General features: G+C 36.9%; 1 protein-coding gene across 4 annotated transcripts in view; it reads right to left on the bottom strand.

Moving 5' to 3' along the window:
- Window positions 1–297: 297 nt before the first annotated feature.
- Window positions 298–17,872, bottom strand: part of NNT (nicotinamide nucleotide transhydrogenase) — an 85,772-nt gene continuing 68,197 nt past the window's right edge. For all 4 annotated transcript variants that reach the window (XM_087443260.1, XM_004422792.3, XM_087443259.1 and 1 more), the window contains exons 20-22: window positions 4,580–4,698; window positions 3,192–3,307; window positions 298–1,648 (exon numbers count right to left, since the gene is read on the bottom strand). In XM_087443260.1, the coding sequence (XP_087299386.1) occupies window positions 1,499–1,648; window positions 3,192–3,307; window positions 4,580–4,698 (385 nt within the window). In that variant the 3' untranslated portion in view covers window positions 298–1,498. The remainder of the gene's footprint in view (window positions 1,649–3,191; window positions 3,308–4,579; window positions 4,699–17,872) is intronic.

Raw genomic sequence — 17,872 nt, 5'->3', positions numbered from 1 at the left:
AGGCGAGGGAGGAGGGTGAAAGGGGTGATTAGGCACATGTGTGTGGTGATAGATTATAATTAGTCTTTGGGTGATGAACATGATGTAATCTACACAGAAATCGAAACATAATGATGTAAACCCGAAATTTATATAATGTTATAAACCAATGTTACCACAATAAAAAAAAAGAGTCTTTCCTGCTTTAAAACACATGCACACATGTGCACACACACAAACACACACAGATCTTAATCTCAGGCACAGCAAAACAGAAATTGATTACCATTTTTATGTGTTAATAATTGTTTCAAGAAACTTAGTACCAAATTAATTATATAGACAGATATTCCGAATATTCATCACACATTCAACCATAATAGAGCTTTTGGTACAGCAGCAAAGTCACAAAGAAAATCTACACTTTTACTGCAAAAAGATATGATCTTTACTGGTGCTTAAACAAAGAGGTAGCTAAAAAAACATGCCACCATTTCTCTCAAATGTCATCAATTACATAATACATCAAAACACACTCTGATTTGGGAAAAAAACCATTCTTGCAAATAGTTAAGACAGATTAATTTCATTTACTTCATAGTAGCAAGTCTTCCCCAGATGTTAATAACAGGCAGAACTATTCGATTTCAGCCTTCTGTCGCCAGAGACAATTGCTACATCACTATGCAAACATGATGAACTCATTTTATTAGTCAAATAGTTGAATTTCATTCAAGTGCACTTAATACAGTACTACACATTATAAATTGATTGAAATTAAAGAGATCTCTGATTGGAAATGGGGTTTAAAAAAATACAACTAATACTGATTTCAAATTATGTGTTTCATTGATGGTCTAATGAAACATACAAAGCAAACGGTTTAATTGTTTCCAGCATCTCTGATGATTATCTAGTCCTTTAACGTATTAAAATAGAAGTGAGAAAATACATCCCTGAAACCTAGAATCGGAAGCACAGTTTGAAAAATTGAAACTGATTTGATATGGTTAATCAGATTATGGTTAAATGGTAAGAGGACAGCTCAGGAGTTGATAAAAGTTTCAAATCAGTCACGTTTGTTGAACAAACATAAATGCAGGTGCCTGTAATGTTTACACTGTGTCATATTTTTCAGATCCATGTGTAATGTGAGTCCTAAAATCCTAAAGACTTAATTTCTTAAAACACTGCTGACTATTGAGGAAGAATAAAAAAAAAAATCCAAATGGATTACATCTAAAATGAGGCTGTTCTTTCTCCTTTTATAAAATACTTTTGGAATTCGTAACACAAAAAATACGGACAGAAAGACATTTAGAATTTTCAATCCTTTTTTAAAATTGAGGGATCACTGCTCTTGAAAAATCTCCCTGTATTTGCTTTGCTTTCTTCAGTCTTCCTTTTCTTCCAAGACCTTTGCTACAGATGTATACCAGCTATATATATTGATACTTCATTTGCCTGTTCCCATAACTGAAGAGGTGGCTTTGTTAGACAAGAGCTTGATCTTTAAAATTTACTTCTGGTAGGATTCTCTAATTTTCGCCTGCAGCGCATCACATGTCTTCTTGGCATCACCTAGAAGCATGGCTGTGTTAGGTTTGTAGAAGATTGGATTGTCCACTGCAGCATAGCCAACACCCAAGGACCTCTTCATAACAATGACCTAAGAACCAAAGATGAAGTGAGAGAGAGTATTTAACTGACCTGGCTAGGACGTGGTAGGCACACCAACACTGCCCTGCCCTAACTTTGAACAAAGCATGTACCACTACTAATTCTTTAGTACAGAGACTTTCAAAATAGACAAGGAGTATTTTTTAAATGTTTGCACTGTGTTAACTTTAATTTTTTAAGTGTGCCCATAACTCTTATATCCATTAGAGAAAGAGTCATGTTAACAATAGTTTATCTCTGAGTGATAAGATTACAAGTGATTTTCTTCTTGATGCCTTTCTCTCTAAAGAGTATACACAACATTTTCTAGTCAGAAAAAGAAGCATCTTTCTCTGAATGGGCTCGAGAGAACAAACTTAGTGCATAAGCTTTTAATATGAATCCTAAGATAAATGTAGTGCAGTGGGAAAATGGTATGACTCATTCCATCACTTTAAAGTATATCAAAAGGTTCTAAGACAAAAGCCCAAAGGACAATCTAGCTTGTCACAAGGACAGAGCTAATAACTAATATTATGCTCCTACAAAGCAAAAGGGAAGAGGTAAGTCCATCTCTAATATTGATGTGTTATAGACATCCATAGGATTATGGATGTTGCTATCCTGTTCAGTATCAAGTCAGTTCTTAATGAAATGAAAAGCCTTTCTATGGTCTTCTAGGACATGGAATCTATCCAAAAATGGAAGCAGTGTAAATTTATTTATGTTTTATATAGCATTAGTACAGTAATATACTCTGCAAACTCTCAAATATTAATGACTGAGGCAATAATTTTTCATATACACATGCACAAGTACATGGCATATCTACTCACCACAAATACCAAGTTTCAAACTCACATATATATAATAAAGAGAAACAAAATTAATGGCAAATGAACATTATGTCATTAAGATTCTTAAAATGCAGATATGACTTGAGAGTGGTAAAGAGACTTGTCCACTGCCGGGGCAGAGAAAAATTCACAAGACTTTGAGTTCTCTACAATCTAGCAATTAGCTTTTTCAGAAGTAATGTGCGTGAGTAGGGCTGACCTCCTTATGCCATGGTATTGTTTGGATTTCTTCTAGACCTCCTCTTCAACACCTTTCTTCTAGACACTCCATAACAACATACAAATTCCCTTTTGAAAAAATTAAATGAAAAAATGTGCTCGTCTTCATATAGGAAGGCGATGATACTGACTCACTGTCCCAGAGGGAAGCCATCTGCTTCACTGGACTCAACCTGGAATCCAGCCAGACTCATTCCAAAAGCTCGAAGCTCTTTTTTCAGCTGTGGTTACAGATTTTGTTAATCCATCCACATAATCTCATCTAGTTCTAATCGTGATCAGGGCATTCACTCAGATTCTCTGGTGACCACAGAACAGACAGAAGCAGGATAGAGAGAGCTGGGCCCTAAATGTACTCTAATTCCTGGGCCTCCTAAAAGACATCGTCATTTCTCATCAAGTGACCAAGGAAAGTTCTGTGTGCATATTTTAAGAGACATCTGATTATCAGAATGAAACACAAGTCTAAAATTTTACCTGCTTTGACTTCCAGACCTCAAGGACTGGCATGCCGGCAATAATAGAGTTGGGGTCTTCTTGAGCTGCTGAATTAACAGTGTCATTAGCTCCAATTACAAGGACCAAATCAGTGTCTACATAATAGAAAAAAAAGAGAGAAAATGTAAAACTCAAAGGGGTCACTTTCACTTCTTTTCAGGCAAATTATAGTGATCTAACTTTATAACAATAACAGAAGTTAATATTTATAGGACACACATTTGTGCCAGGCACTGTATAAAGAACTTCATCAGAGAGGTTCAGCAGCTTAGCCAATGTCACACAGCTAAAAAGCAGTACATCTTTTAGCAGTACATCTGCATCTGAACCTGAGCACCCCCACTGGAGCTTGCATTATTATGCTTTCCCTCCCTGCAATGGATCTACCTCACCTGACATGATAATTCTTTTATTATCCCAAACTGATCTTGCCAGTTACATTATTCTATAAGATTTGCATTCCATTTCAACTTTTGAAATAATCACTTAAGATGCAATTTGATGTCTAAAAGAAAACAGTCTAAGAATCTGTCCTGTATTAAAGCTGTGTCCATAATTCCTGGAACTGGCAGGTTTCACACATAATTTAGCAACAGTGAAATGTGAAAGGAGGCATAAAATTAAAATGGCCTAAATTCCTTCTTTAAGGACTATAATATAAACTACCTTAGAACTTTGCCAAAAATGCCATGTGAATCTAGACATATACACAATTTCATTATTTTTCTCTAACAAACACTATTTTTTAAGTTTACAGTGGGTACTTGCCAGAGAGAACTGGTTTAATTTTAACAAACATGATCTTGGACCAAATGTCACTGGCATTCAACATCTACCCAATCACAGCCATAAAGTACAGCGCCTTATCTAGTGAAGTCCTAGTACTTTAAAGAAAACACAAAACTATTTTACTTATCATGAATTGGTACAACTGGAAACCAGTAAAATCTCAGACACTGGCCAAGAATCAGACACTAAATTATCAGTAGAAGTGATTTTATAAATGAGGAAACCGAGGTTGAGTACCTAGCTCAAGGTCACAAGCAAGTGAGGGTGAGGACCTGGACTCCAAAGCCAGGTCTGTTCAGAGTCCCTCTGCAATGCGCTGCACTACACCGCCTCTCGAGATTTTCACCATCCTTCAGTCTCCTCACAGGAACAAAACTACTCATGCTGCTTACAAATCTGTTGCACCTTATTCAGTACTGTCTTTCATTTATTTAATTTCAACTGTGTACCTACTAGGAGCAGGTTACTCTTTAGCTGACTAGCAGGTCTTCAATGATCTCACAATTTATGTCCTATGACTGGCACTGCTTTATTCACACTAAGAATATTTCAACTTCACCATCGCCCCCATCACTTACCTGGGAAATCATGGTTGATCTCATCCATTTCCAACACAATATCATATGGCACCCCAGCCTCAGCCAGCAGCACATTAAGCTGACCAGGCATCCGGCCTGCAACTGGGTGAATTCCAAACCTAGACACAAAACAAATGAACAGCTGGCCTTATTTGATGGGCCAAAATGTACAGAGACCCCAATATCGCCTCCAAATTTGCACATTTTGTTCTTGGCACCTCTGCTTCTCCTGATCTCTACAGGCGGGAATAGAATTTGTCCAGATATATGGTCAATCTAAAAATATTGAAGTTTGAGATTCAATATCTCAGTATATACAAACTATAACTCCTCTCAGAAAAATAAGTAACTTTAGAACCTGACTCTTCCATGTATGTTTTAAGTACAATGAACTTTCAACAACATTAATAAATAATATCACCTTATATTTAATAAGCATTGTGTTTTCTCATGATACTTTCTGATAAATCTTGAATCTTTGAAAACTTAGGTAAGTCAGCCTGGAATTCAACATTTGCCATAAAAAAATCAACATTGTTCCATCAAAAGCTGACTCTATATTCAACTTTAACCTCTACGTTCAAAGGTGGAGAAATAAAACACTGTCACGTACCTGAGATAAAGGCCTACAATCTTTAGACAGTGATATTAAGCATTACTCTACATCACAGAAGAAATGTGATAGTAACATGCTGGAGGGTTTAAAAGGCAGAGTAATACACAAATCAGAGCACCACACTTTTGCCAAAGGAAACTGAAGCATCAAGCGATTTCTTTCAATCACAGCCATAATGGGATCTTTGGAGTCATTTAATCCATCCTCTTGCCCACTGTATTGATCTCTGTCTCCTCAGCACTGAGCAGAGTGCCTGCCACACAGGAAGGGCTCAATAAAAAGTGAGTGAGTGAATAAGAGAGTGAATGAATGAATGAATGAATCCAGTGAAGAAATGCATTTTATAATATCTCTTGGCAGGGATCCATCCAACCTCAGCTTGAATACCTTCAGTAACCAGAAACTGTCTCCTTCCTAAGGTCTATTCTATTACTAGACATCCTAATAAATTACATACATATAAAACACACACACATATATATATAATTATATTAAGCCAAAGAGAACCCTCATCTCATTGCTTTCCAAGGTCTGTAGTTTTGCCATCTGAAGCCATAATGAGTCTACTCCCTCTCTTACCTGTGGATTCCTTTCAGCTATCCTAGGGTGCTTTCTAAGCAAAACATCCTCAATTCTTTCAACTGTTCAGTGACTGACAGGACTTCCGGACCCACTGCTGTCCTGGTCGCCTGTTCCCACACTGTCAATGCCCAGCTCAAACCTCAGTCCCCCAAAGTGAATACAATATGCCGGATGGGACCTAGATGCACAAGGCACAACAAGAAAATCACATCCTCAGATCTTTCACCAATGAAGCCCAAGTCTGCATAGCATTTAGAGCCATCACAACACATTGCTGGCTCATATAAAACTTATGGGCATTTAAGATGCCCTGTTACTTTCACAGGAACTGCTATCAAGCCAGGCCTCCCCAATCTTAACACAGGCCCTGTTAGTAACAGATTAAAGAAGCATAGGAAAGAACCCTCCCAAAAAGCAGACCTAAAAAGAGGTATAAAATGGCCATTTATATTGCCCAAATGACTGATAAATGGTTTTCTACATCTTTAAAACTGATAATGAAGAGACTGAATTATTGGGGGGCTTGTAATTGGGGGAAAAAAAAGACATCTAGCAATAAGTATTCTCTTTTATCAAATTCTCCTTTATATAATCTTCCTTCTGGGAGTGCTGAATGTTCCTAAAAAACCAATTTATGTTTAAGAAAACAGAAACTCAGGGCTAAAAGGAAACAAAACAGTTATGTCTAGGTGGTTGTACAACAGATGATCATTTTATTTCTCTTCTATTTTTATATTTTCCAAATTTTCTATGAGAATGTAGTTTTTATGGTAGAAAAAATTAACTTCATTTAAAATAAATTAACACTTCATGCTATTATATTGTGATACAATTTACAAATGATTTCTCATATATTATTTCATTCTAGCCCTCATCTTCTTCAACAAGCTCCAATAAGAATTAGAATTTAAAGCAGCTGATTCAAATCCAGTACTTAGTTAAATAAACTGGCTTTAGAGTTGCATTCCGAGATCTAAAAAAAAGTGAGTAAGAATACATATAAGAGGCACTGCTAGCATATATTTTGGATAACAGTTAATATTGACTCTTTAAGATATGCTATGTAATTTGCCCAACTTTTTTAGTAAGTAGTTAAGCTGGGATTTAAACTCTGGTCTTTCTGTCTCACGAGTCTGAACTTTTAACTACTATACAATATAGTCAGGATAGTCGAGCATTTAAGAGGTATTTTTCTGGAGCTGGCCCCATGGCTTAGCTGTTAAGTGCACACGCTCCGCTACTGGCAGCGCGGGTTCGGATCCCGGGCGCGCACCAACGCACTGCTTCTCCGGCCATGCTGAGGCCGCGTCCCATATACAGCAACTGGGGGGATGTGCAACTATGACATACAGCTATCTACTGGGGCTTTGGGGAGAAAAAAAAGTAAGAGGATTGACAATGGATGCCAGCTCAGAGCCGGTCTTCCTCGGCAAAAAAAGAGGAGGATTAGCATGGATGTTAGCTCAGGGCTGATCTTCCTCACCAAAAAAATACAAAAAAGGTATTTTTCCGTAGTTCACAGCTCAGGTTAACTAGTTGTGTGATGTTGGGCAAGTTACTTAGTGACTCTCTCTGTCTCAGTTTTCCATAGAGTAGTAACCAGCTGTTATTATAAGCCTACATCACGCCAAGGGCTACATAAAACTCTGTAGAAGAGGTTTAAGAAACACCTATTTATCTCTGCTTGAATGGGTGAAATAACGAGTTCCAAGAATCCAATTTACAGTGTTCTCCGAGAAAAACTGAGAGCCCAGAAAGCTTCAAAAATGCTACAAGCTGGGGCCGGCCCGGTGGCGCAAGCGGTTAAGTGCGTGCCCTCTGCTGCAGCGGCCCGGGGTTCGCCGGTTCGGATCCTGGCACGCACTGACACACCACTTGTCAAGCCATGCTGTAGCGGCGTCCCATATAAAGTGGAGGAAGATGGGCATGGATGTTAGCCCAGGGCCAGTCTTCCTCAGCAAAGAGAGGAGGATTGGCAGATGTTAGCTCAGGGCTGATCTTCTTCACAAAAGAAAAAAAGAAAGCTACATGCCATAAATTAAATTAAATATTTGCATGGACAAACAGACATAGGAGAAAAAAATGTCTCTTAGTAATCTACAACAATGCAAAACATTTACTAGCACCTCTTAAATGCTGGGGAAGTGGATTCTGGAAAATTACTAGGGGTGGGAGGTAGAAAAAAACCATATAGAATGAACTATTAATAATCTAAGATTCTTTTAAAAGGAATTCATCATTTCCTTCCTCAGTGGGCTATCTGAAATTAAGGGCAGTCATCAGTTTACCTCAGACCATGGTCACCCAACCTCACCATCTCATAAGGTTTTAAGTTCTGCAACTATGAATTCTCCTATCATTTTTGGGAACATAACAGTTTAACATTTGAGTAAAAATTTTAAAATGTTCTCTAAAAGCAAGATTACTTTTTTTTCTTAACTAGAACTATCTATTCTAATGTCATCATCTCTGCCACAGCAGAGTTTTCAATCACTCCTGTAAAAAAAAAGAAATGAGGCAAAATACTGACAACGGATGCTCACACTCTCCGTGTAGTTATATAAGCTATATTCAGCACGACTGCAGCTGTTTTTCAAACTGTCTCAAGGAAAAGCACTCCAAAATGTTACACAGACTCTTTGGTTGAGATATCTACTTTAAAAAGTTAATATTTTTCAGTGGCAATAAGATGAAACATTTGAAAAAAAATTTCTCCAGGCACCAAAGTATAAGTTCATTAAATGGGAGTTACTATTACTAAGCCTCGAATCTGAACATAAATATCATTTTAATATTTTAATAGTAATAATATTGCACTTTAAGCATGAATATAAAAAATAGACTTAGAAAGAAAATGCATTGTATTAAAATAACCAAAATATACTCCAAAGCCTGCTGATTCCATGAATGTAGGAAAAGAAAAGACATGACGAATGCAAGTTTCAAAGGTGCTTGATTTTGTGAACCAGCATGAGTCTTCAGTTCAGGACTTTTAACCTTTTCTTCTATGATGGGGATGGCTGAATAATCCCTTAGGTTCATGGGTAAAACAGAAGCAGTAAGAAAAAGATAATAACAGATTCAGAGAAGGTAAAGCTCACCTAAGTGTAATAAACAATTCAAATTTTTAAAAAGAAGACTGAATTGGTGTAATCCTTGCACAAAGCAAAATAAATGCACATAGAGTGACATGGACATGTGGCTTTAAAGGCACACATGACACTAAAGTGTATAAAAATAAGAAAGTAATTTGAACATCAAAATAAATAAGGATAGTAATAGATTGTAACTCACTGGGGAAAATGGGAACTCATGAGTCAAGACTGATAAGAGATTCATAAGTCAATAAGTAAATAAATAAGCAAATAAATAAAGAAGGGAACACTCTCTCCTACAGTAGTAGACTATCGACTGATAATGTAGGTTATAAAATCACCATTTTGCAACCATCATAATAAAGATAGGTTCAGATAAAAATCATCAGGAGGCTGGCCCAGTGGTGCAAGCGGTTAAGTGCGTGCACTCTGCTGTGGCAGCCCCGGGTTCACCGGTTCGGATCCCGGGCGCACACCGATACACCACTTGTCAAGCCATGCTGTGGCAGCGTCCCATATAAGTGGAGGAAGATGGGTATGGATGTTAGCCCAGGGCCAGTCTTCCTCAGCAAAAAGAGGATTGGCAACAGATGTTAGCTCAGGGCCGATGTTCCTCACAAAAAAAAAAAATATCATCAGCACATGTTCAATCTAGGGAGTAGAGTTTGATGAGGGGCAGGATATTTACAAAGTCAAAGCGGTTTGCCCCTGTCCCCATAGGCTTACCTTAACAGAGAAAGGAAAAAAATTTTAAAGACTTTTGGTGCTTTCTCTGAGAGTTACTTTATTAAAATTGATCAACAATAAGAATGAGTAATTGTTAGAAATAGTAACCATCTGTACACTTCTCAATGGGCATTTGATTAAGTGGACAGGGTCCATATTTCTCTTTCTCTCCAACTAATAGTTCCTTATAAATTCCAAACAAAATAGATTACCAAGATTAACAAACCAAACCTCAGCCAAGAAGAACTTAAATGGAAACTAATTTATTATGTATTTTAATGCATTGTTTGGTATACACGGATACTGACAGAATATTTTAACTCAATGTTCTTCTAAATATTGTGTGGGAGAACTAAAGGCACAGAGAATGTGCTCCAACAAAGGCAGAGATCCTATAATTAAATTTTTAGGGCCTGCTGCGCATTATTTTTAAATAATGATGGAATAAAATAATTTCCAAAAGAACAGATCTCAACATCAAAAATTTTAGTTTGAAAAGGTCATTTCACTTTACAGAGGTCCTTAGTAATATATCTAATGTATCAAAGTACATTATTAATCAGCTGATTTTCATTCAAGTTAATGCCAATTGTATTTCAACTATGTCCATTTCAAGTCAACTTTCCAAATTAATGCAGAGATGTTTTCCCACATTCACGAAAAGGTACTCCTACTTCTATCACTGACTAGACCCAATGATAAAACTAAATAACTAGTTCAGGGAGCTGCAGCTTAAAAGAGTCAGAGGGTAGTTGGATAAGCTTCAAGAGAAACACAAAATACCTAATGACTTAGAAAATAACATACTCTAAGTGAAAAAAGATCAACTGGCTGGAAAAAAGGGAAAACTTGATTTTCAAGCTGACCAAATAAAACAAAAGTTGACGAAATAGTCCTCATTTTCATGAAACAGAAGAAAAGAAAATGGTCTTCAAATGCAAAAGAAAGAATCAGAATGAAATTTTTAAAAAAAGACTTTCTGTTAACAATTTAAAACAAAGGCCCCAGTTAGGGAAAGTTTCAGGCTTCTTTTCTGTGGATCAGGGAGAGAGAGGCTCATTAATGTGAGCTGATGTACTACCACCGGTTCTGTGAAAAATGGATTCAAGGATATTTCACACATAAATGCTAAGGAAGGCTGGTTGGCAGTGGCCATGATCAAGACAGTTAGGGCAGCTGAGGCAGCCCTTCATTTATCGGAGGAGGGGGAAGATCAAAACCAATGGTCTTGACCACTAGTAAGAGAGGGCAGCAGCTTAGGTGGATCTCAGGATTTCCAGAACAACTACAAGACATTGCTCTACCTCAATCCTATAATACTAATTGCCAGGCTAATTGCCAGGAATTACTCATTGGTGCTCTTTTGAGATGTTAATAGTAAACTTAGGCACCAAAAATTTCTCCTGATCTCCCAATCCTTCTGATCACCAGTAAGTGTTTCCTGTTTCCCCCTCGTCCCTTCCTCTTCCCAAAACCTGATTGGTGAGACTTAAGAAAGACTAAGAGTCACTGTACTACATGACATTTAAGGTCTGCATTAGTTTCCTATTGCTGCTGTAACAAATTCAATAATTTAAAACAACACAAATTGATTCTCCTACCGTTCTGAAGGTCAGAAGTCCAAAATCAGTTTCCCTGCACTAAAATCAAGGTGTTGGTAGGGCTGCATTTCTTCTTGAGGCTCTAGGGGAAAAGCCATTCCTTGCCCTTTCCAGCTTCTGGAGGCTGCCCCCGTCCCTTTCCTTGTGGCTGCATCACTCTGACTTCTGCTTCCACTGTCACATTTCCTTCTCTGACGCCGGCCCTGCTTCCTCTCCCTTATAAGGACCCTAGAGATTACAGGGGCCCACCCAAACAGTCCAGGATGATTTCCCCACCTCAAAATCCTCACCTTAAGGCTACAAAGTCCCTTTCACCATGTAAGGTAAAATAATCACAGGTTTGGGGGAATAGAAGGTGAACATCTTCAGAGGCCAATATTTGGCCTACCACAAACTCCCTTTCCGGTCTTAAAATTGCATAAACTAAGGCTTCTATTTTAACTGAATAAACCAATATACATTTTGTTATTTACTTTTAGATTTCAACTTTGTATCCCTCCTTGATTCCAGTAATTTTTTTTAATTTTAATTCATTTATTTGTTTTTCATACTGCCTTTGCTTATCTTTAAATTAATCCATCTGGCTATCATCTTTATGCTTTAACTGAGGTGTCTTGGACCAAATTAGCAATCAAAGACCTCTAAATGTATTCATTATTACTGTAATATTTGATTAGCTACAGACTGCATAAAGACAATGTTTCCACTGAGCTAGTCAGGAAGGGTAAATAATCACAAAGCTAACCAACATGTTATGCTAACTATCCCAAAGGACAGATCACTTTATATCTGTTTGCATAATAACTTATTATACTAAACTTTAAGACTCTAAGGTTAGAGAAAAACACATGCAAGGCTATTATAAGAGAATGCCAATGTTTTGAGAGAAATAACAGAACACACTAAATTTGTAGAAATATATGTGTGCATGTCGATGAGTCAATGTGAGTTTACAACAATTCTGGCCCATGAAACTGGCTAATCTTCAAAGAATGTATTACAGTTAATTATATCAGACATTGGTTGGCCATGACCGGCAATTTCCAGGAACTGATGGCCAAAGCTCATCAATGTTCCATCATCACGTGAAGAATATCCAGAATTCCAAAATGCAAAGCCTACCAGTCTTTTAGTTCCCCCCTTTGAGCCATGGAAATGGCTTTGTTATTGTACACCTTAACAAAATAGATCAGCTGTCCCTGCCTACAACAAGATGCAACAGAAGGGAAATAACTACTGAAATGAGATCACAGAAAGATCTCCCATGCCCCCAGAACTCTTTCTTTATGCACCTCTTCCTTATGATGCACCACATCGTAATAACTGGTTGACATGACTGCATTCTCCAAATTGGGAGCAACTTGAGTACAGGAACCAGTTCTTATTCATCAGGGCCCACGGTACCTGGCACTCTATTACAGAGACTCAAATAAACAGAGGGAAGGGGGACCAGCCTGGTGGCGTAGTGGTTAAGTTTGCGTGTTCTGCTTCAGCAGCCTTGGGTTCACAGGTTCGGATTCTGGGTGCGGACCTATACATCGCTCATCAAGCCATGCTGTGCTGGCGTCCCACGTACAAAATAGAGGAAGATGGGCACAGATGTTAGCTCAGTGACAATCTTCCTCAAGCAAAAAGAGGAAGATTGGCAACAGATGTTAGCTCAGGGCCAATCCTCCTCACCAAAATAAACAAATTAATTAATTAGCTAATCAATTTTAAAAAACCACAAAAAACAGAGGGAAGGAGGGATGGTGGGGAAGGAAAGGCTTTTAAGTAACACAGTATGCCCATAAGGTACACTGACTCATAAACCTTCTATGTCTCTTTTTAGAGAAAGAATTTAGGGAAGTACGAAAGAGCAGCAGTTAAAAGCTCTCGAATGCCACTGCCTAGGTTCAAAACATTTGGAATTTTACTTCTGTGTGTCTCACTTTCCTCGTGTGTACAATGGAATCGACAATAAAACCTCTTCAGAGGATTATTATGAGATTTAAGTGAGATAATTCATGTAAAGAGCTTTTTATATGAGAGATTTTAGACCAATGCCTGGTGCACATACGCCTTTAATAAATGTAACCTGCAATTATAATATTCTATTCAAATATATTTTTGTAATATAAATGCTCATCTGTATTTTTCAAATAAATGCACGTTTTTAATGATCATTTATATAAAAAGAAACACATTTTTACGTTAAAACAAATGTTGGTTTGATGTCAATATTTTCTGAGTTGGTTTTCTAATTTTTAACTTAACATCCCAGTATATATCAATACAGTCCAATAAAAGCCAGAAATTCTTTGTACTCGCAACCACATCAAAAGACTAGAGAAATTATACAGTCAACATAGAGTGAGGCCAATAATTGTGAACACTGGACTCACTGGGAACTTGGTCATTAACATTCAAATATACATTTACTTTGGTAGAGTCAAATTTCAAAAGGCCACATTTAACCCTTCCACAGACACTATCAGGCAAAAAACTATTGTTTCCTCAACTGACAGATACAGGAAATGTCATCATCAAATCAGAGTAATCTCTTCAATTATCTTGAAACAAGAAAAATTTCAACACTTTTGCTATTTTCCTCTCTCAGATATGAAGATGATAAAGTCTTCCATGGAACATTATATAATAAAAGCTAAGGCCTCAGTCACCAATTAAAAATAGACCCAGGCACAGTTCAAAAAAGTAGAATAATCTACACAAATGAAATAACCTGATATTCATAGCCTTTTAAATTAACCAAGAAAGAATAAAAAACAAATAAAAGTATATACAAGAGCTATTTCTGAATACCACATGAACTGGGTAAAATTTGGTAAAGGAGCAATTCAAAAAACACCATATTTTTTGAAGCCTCTTTTATAATACATGATGATATAAATCCCATTCTTACACTTTATCAAAACTTCACATTAGATTTCAGACACCACATGTTCTAAAGCGGACACAACAATGTGAATTCCCATGACCACGGGCCACGGAGACAATATGTCCTGTCCAGGGTGCATTACAGCAGTTGTTCTTGGACATGTGGGACTATTAAAGAGTATAATACATTCACCACAGGGATCTTACCACAATTGTGCAAATAAACTACATTTTCCTTCTTGCATTATGGAAATATCCAGATTTAGTTCAGCAATAAAACATGAAGAAGAGCCAAGTATCCCAACTCAACAATGAGATAAAGAAACTACGGGGACAACTGGTCCCCGTTCTAAAGTAGAGTGTTTTCTCCATTTTGCAGCCTCTTGCTATTATAAATAGTGAAAAGGCTCTCCAGATTAAAAAAGAAAAAATTTCTTTACAACCTTCAACTATTTTGTCACATGTTTTGGAAGTCACTGTGCAAAATGTATTTTCATACTCAAGATGTTCAAAGGGTTAATTTCCTTTCTTTTACTGTGTTTTATATTTTTTTCTTTTTTATTATTATTTTTTTATTGCAATAACATTGGTTTATAACATTATATAAATTTCAAGTGTACATCATTATATTTCAATTTCTGTATAGGTTACATCATGTTCACCACCCAAAGACTAATTACAATCAATCACCATTGTGTTTTATATTTTTAAATCAAGCTTCATACACAATGATATACATTGATAGCATTTTGGAATTCTGCCTTCCCAACACCATCATCCCACTAAATATGTTATTCTAAGCTCTTAGGAGGTTGACAAATTAACTAGGAAAAAGACACACCAAAGGGAAAATAAAAAGAGCGTTCATCTGTTAAAAGCCTACTTATTCTTCCTGTTTTTAACCATAAATATTTATAAATCAACAAAATCTTAAGAGTTCTAATAGACCCTAGAGAATCTCCAATCTAACTGCTTCCTAAGGCAGGAATCTCTTATTTAGAATTACACCAACCATGTGTACACAGTGTTCTGTCACAAAGAAGGCTGGGAGTTTGACTGTCCAAGCAATAGAGAGTCCCTCGTATGGACTATACCTTAAGGACCCTTGTATTTTATGTTTGCAGGTGGCAATGCTCCATTCTGAGAATAGTCCGTGGAGGTAATAAAAGATGTATTCCTATATTCAATATCTTTTTTTAATTTAATTGTGCATTTCACCTGTGAAAAATATGATGGGATAACTGAAAAAGCAGGTTTCTTTGGTTTATCACATTCTGATCAGAACTTCTGATTGACAGCTTCAGGTCACTTATTAAAAGGACAAGGAAGAGTTATTTTTTTAAAGAAGTAACTTTAGTAAATGCAGTTTGGAATAAAACCTAATAAAACAAGAAGCAAGCAGGATAAAGGTTACACAAATTATCCTTGCTCATGAAAAGGCTGACACCAGCTGGGTGGAGGTAGCCTATCCATCCGAAGAGAAACACATAATGAAATGGGAAAAAAGTCTTCCTGACAAGGCAGTTGCTGTCCACAAAACCTGAGGAATGAGAAAGGTTGTGGAATCAACTTTCTGGCGAGGCTTCTTGGGCAAAAGGAAAGACACCCAGCTTTCTAAAACTATGAAAGTCCTTCTTAGAAGCAGTGGTTCAAACTCACTCACACAATTCCAAAAAAATTTTTTTAAATGTTCATTTAATTTCCTAGAACTTTCCAACAGCCAGAATTAGAGAACATTATGTACCTTTCTTTCTTTTTTTGAAGGCAAATAAGGGCTGAACTGCCACTCCAACCTGAAATCTAGTGTTCATCCATGGCCTTCCCATCTTCAGCAAAAAAATTATGAACATTGAAGAGCTTATGAAAATGTCTCAGGAGCACAATGTTTCTAATACAGAATAAAAGAACCTGTTCTATGACTGTGAATGAGGAAATATTTGACAGAAGACTACAGTCACATCTTCCATCTGTACATGTGGCCTGTGACACTGAGGCCACCCAAAGAATGAGAAGTCATCTAAAGAGAATCAAATCAGATAATCTAGTGCAAACATCAATGCAGTCCTCTGCAGAAGCACATCACACACTACCTTTTCCACTCTGAAGAGATTATTATGGATTGTGCCCAAATCTGGCTTTTCCATCATTGAACCAAATCCAGCTACCAAGCCAAGAATAGAAACTGTATGACTACTGACACAGTTTTTATTTCAAAATAACCAACAAGACTATGAAGAATAACATCAGAGGAAAAACTAAAATTCTATTCACCACTAATGTTCTAGAATATTATATTCTGACATATTGCAGAGATTTAGTAAAAATTATACATAATTTCATCTTTCTATCTGAATAACTTTAAAGATATTGTTGAACAGCTCTCGGAATGCAATGGATAGTAACCACCATAAAATGAAAATTATAAACAAGATACTGAAGAACTTAAATATGAAATGAGAAGAGGGTTTTTATTTATTTATATTCTGCCATGTTTACATGAACCTCATTGAAGAAAATTAGCTCAAAGAGTTTATTATGACTAATAGTAGAAGCCAAAAATCACCCTGATGGTCTGAGGCACTGGTTTCATCAACAGTGAGAGTTTCTCCCTTAGAGCACTGGATGAGTCCTAAAATGGTATGGCTGGAAGAGGCTTTACAAAGCACCTAAATCACAGGCTTTTCACAGTCTTCAGTTCTTTCCACCACACCCATATGCTGTGGACAGTATAAAGCCAAAGGTAGTCTGGTCAACAGTCAGAATCTGGGAGGAAGACAGCCACTTTCCAGGAGCACCAGACAGATGTCCAGGTGTGTTTCCAGGTGTCCAACAGACACCTTTGATCTAAGGGGTCACCAGCAATTCTACACAATAGGTTGAACATAGATGTGAGTGACTGCACATACTTTCTTTGGTTTTCCTCTCTTCCACCAAAAGTTTCACTCATTTGACCAATTACACAAATAACTCCCATCACATCCACCCTCCTGTCACCATGCTTTTTAAGAAGGCAGGTGCATCCGAAGTGCAAAGAAACATACCATATTCGTTCAGAAAACCAGAAGCACTGGCTATTCATCACCAGATAGTGCCAGCTGTAACTGTGAAACTCTGATATAATAACCTATGCTATAGCTGTTATTCCTCATTTCAACTAGCATCTGAATTGGAGACACATTGGGGTTATAAGCGTCTCCAATTCAGAATACCTTGAAGTCTGCTGACTACCCTCCCAGTGAATGTAAATTCCACAGGGTCAGGAATTTTCATCTGCTGTATTCATTGATGTGTTCTCAGGACCTAGAACAGTGCCTGGCACAAAGTACTATATAATTATTTGTTCAGCGAATGATCATTGACATGAATAGTCAGGTGTAAAAAGAAAGTATTGCAAAGATGGCATGAAATTGCTAAATAATGTCTACTTCTTTACTCAAATACTATACTGGATCTTTTATCTGGCCTGATTTCTATTCTCTTCAGAAGCATATACCTTTATTACTTTACAAATTTGCATGTCCTAGCTCTTCCTGTACCTGAAAGCATAACAAATCCAAGAAGGCTGAACTCTATTTTAATTACATTTAATCCACGAAAAACAGGAAAATCCAGTTAGATCGACAAAATATTTCATCTTCAAGTACCTTCAAACAATGGATTTCCTAGCAAAAATAACATATTTAAACCTAAAGCCATGTCACACGAGACTGTAAAACACTTATTAAACTGCAAATATCATTGGCAGCTAGATGTGTTTAAACAGAGGATAAAACACATTTAAATATTTTTTTTAAAC

The sequence above is a fragment of the Ceratotherium simum genome, chromosome 18, assembly GCF_057802395.1.
Source record: "Ceratotherium simum simum isolate JZ-2026a chromosome 18, ASM5780239v1, whole genome shotgun sequence".
Classification (NCBI taxonomy): Eukaryota; Metazoa; Chordata; class Mammalia; order Perissodactyla; family Rhinocerotidae; genus Ceratotherium; species Ceratotherium simum.
Note: the sequence above shows the minus strand (reverse complement) of the source record. Positions and strands in the feature narration are given on the sequence as shown.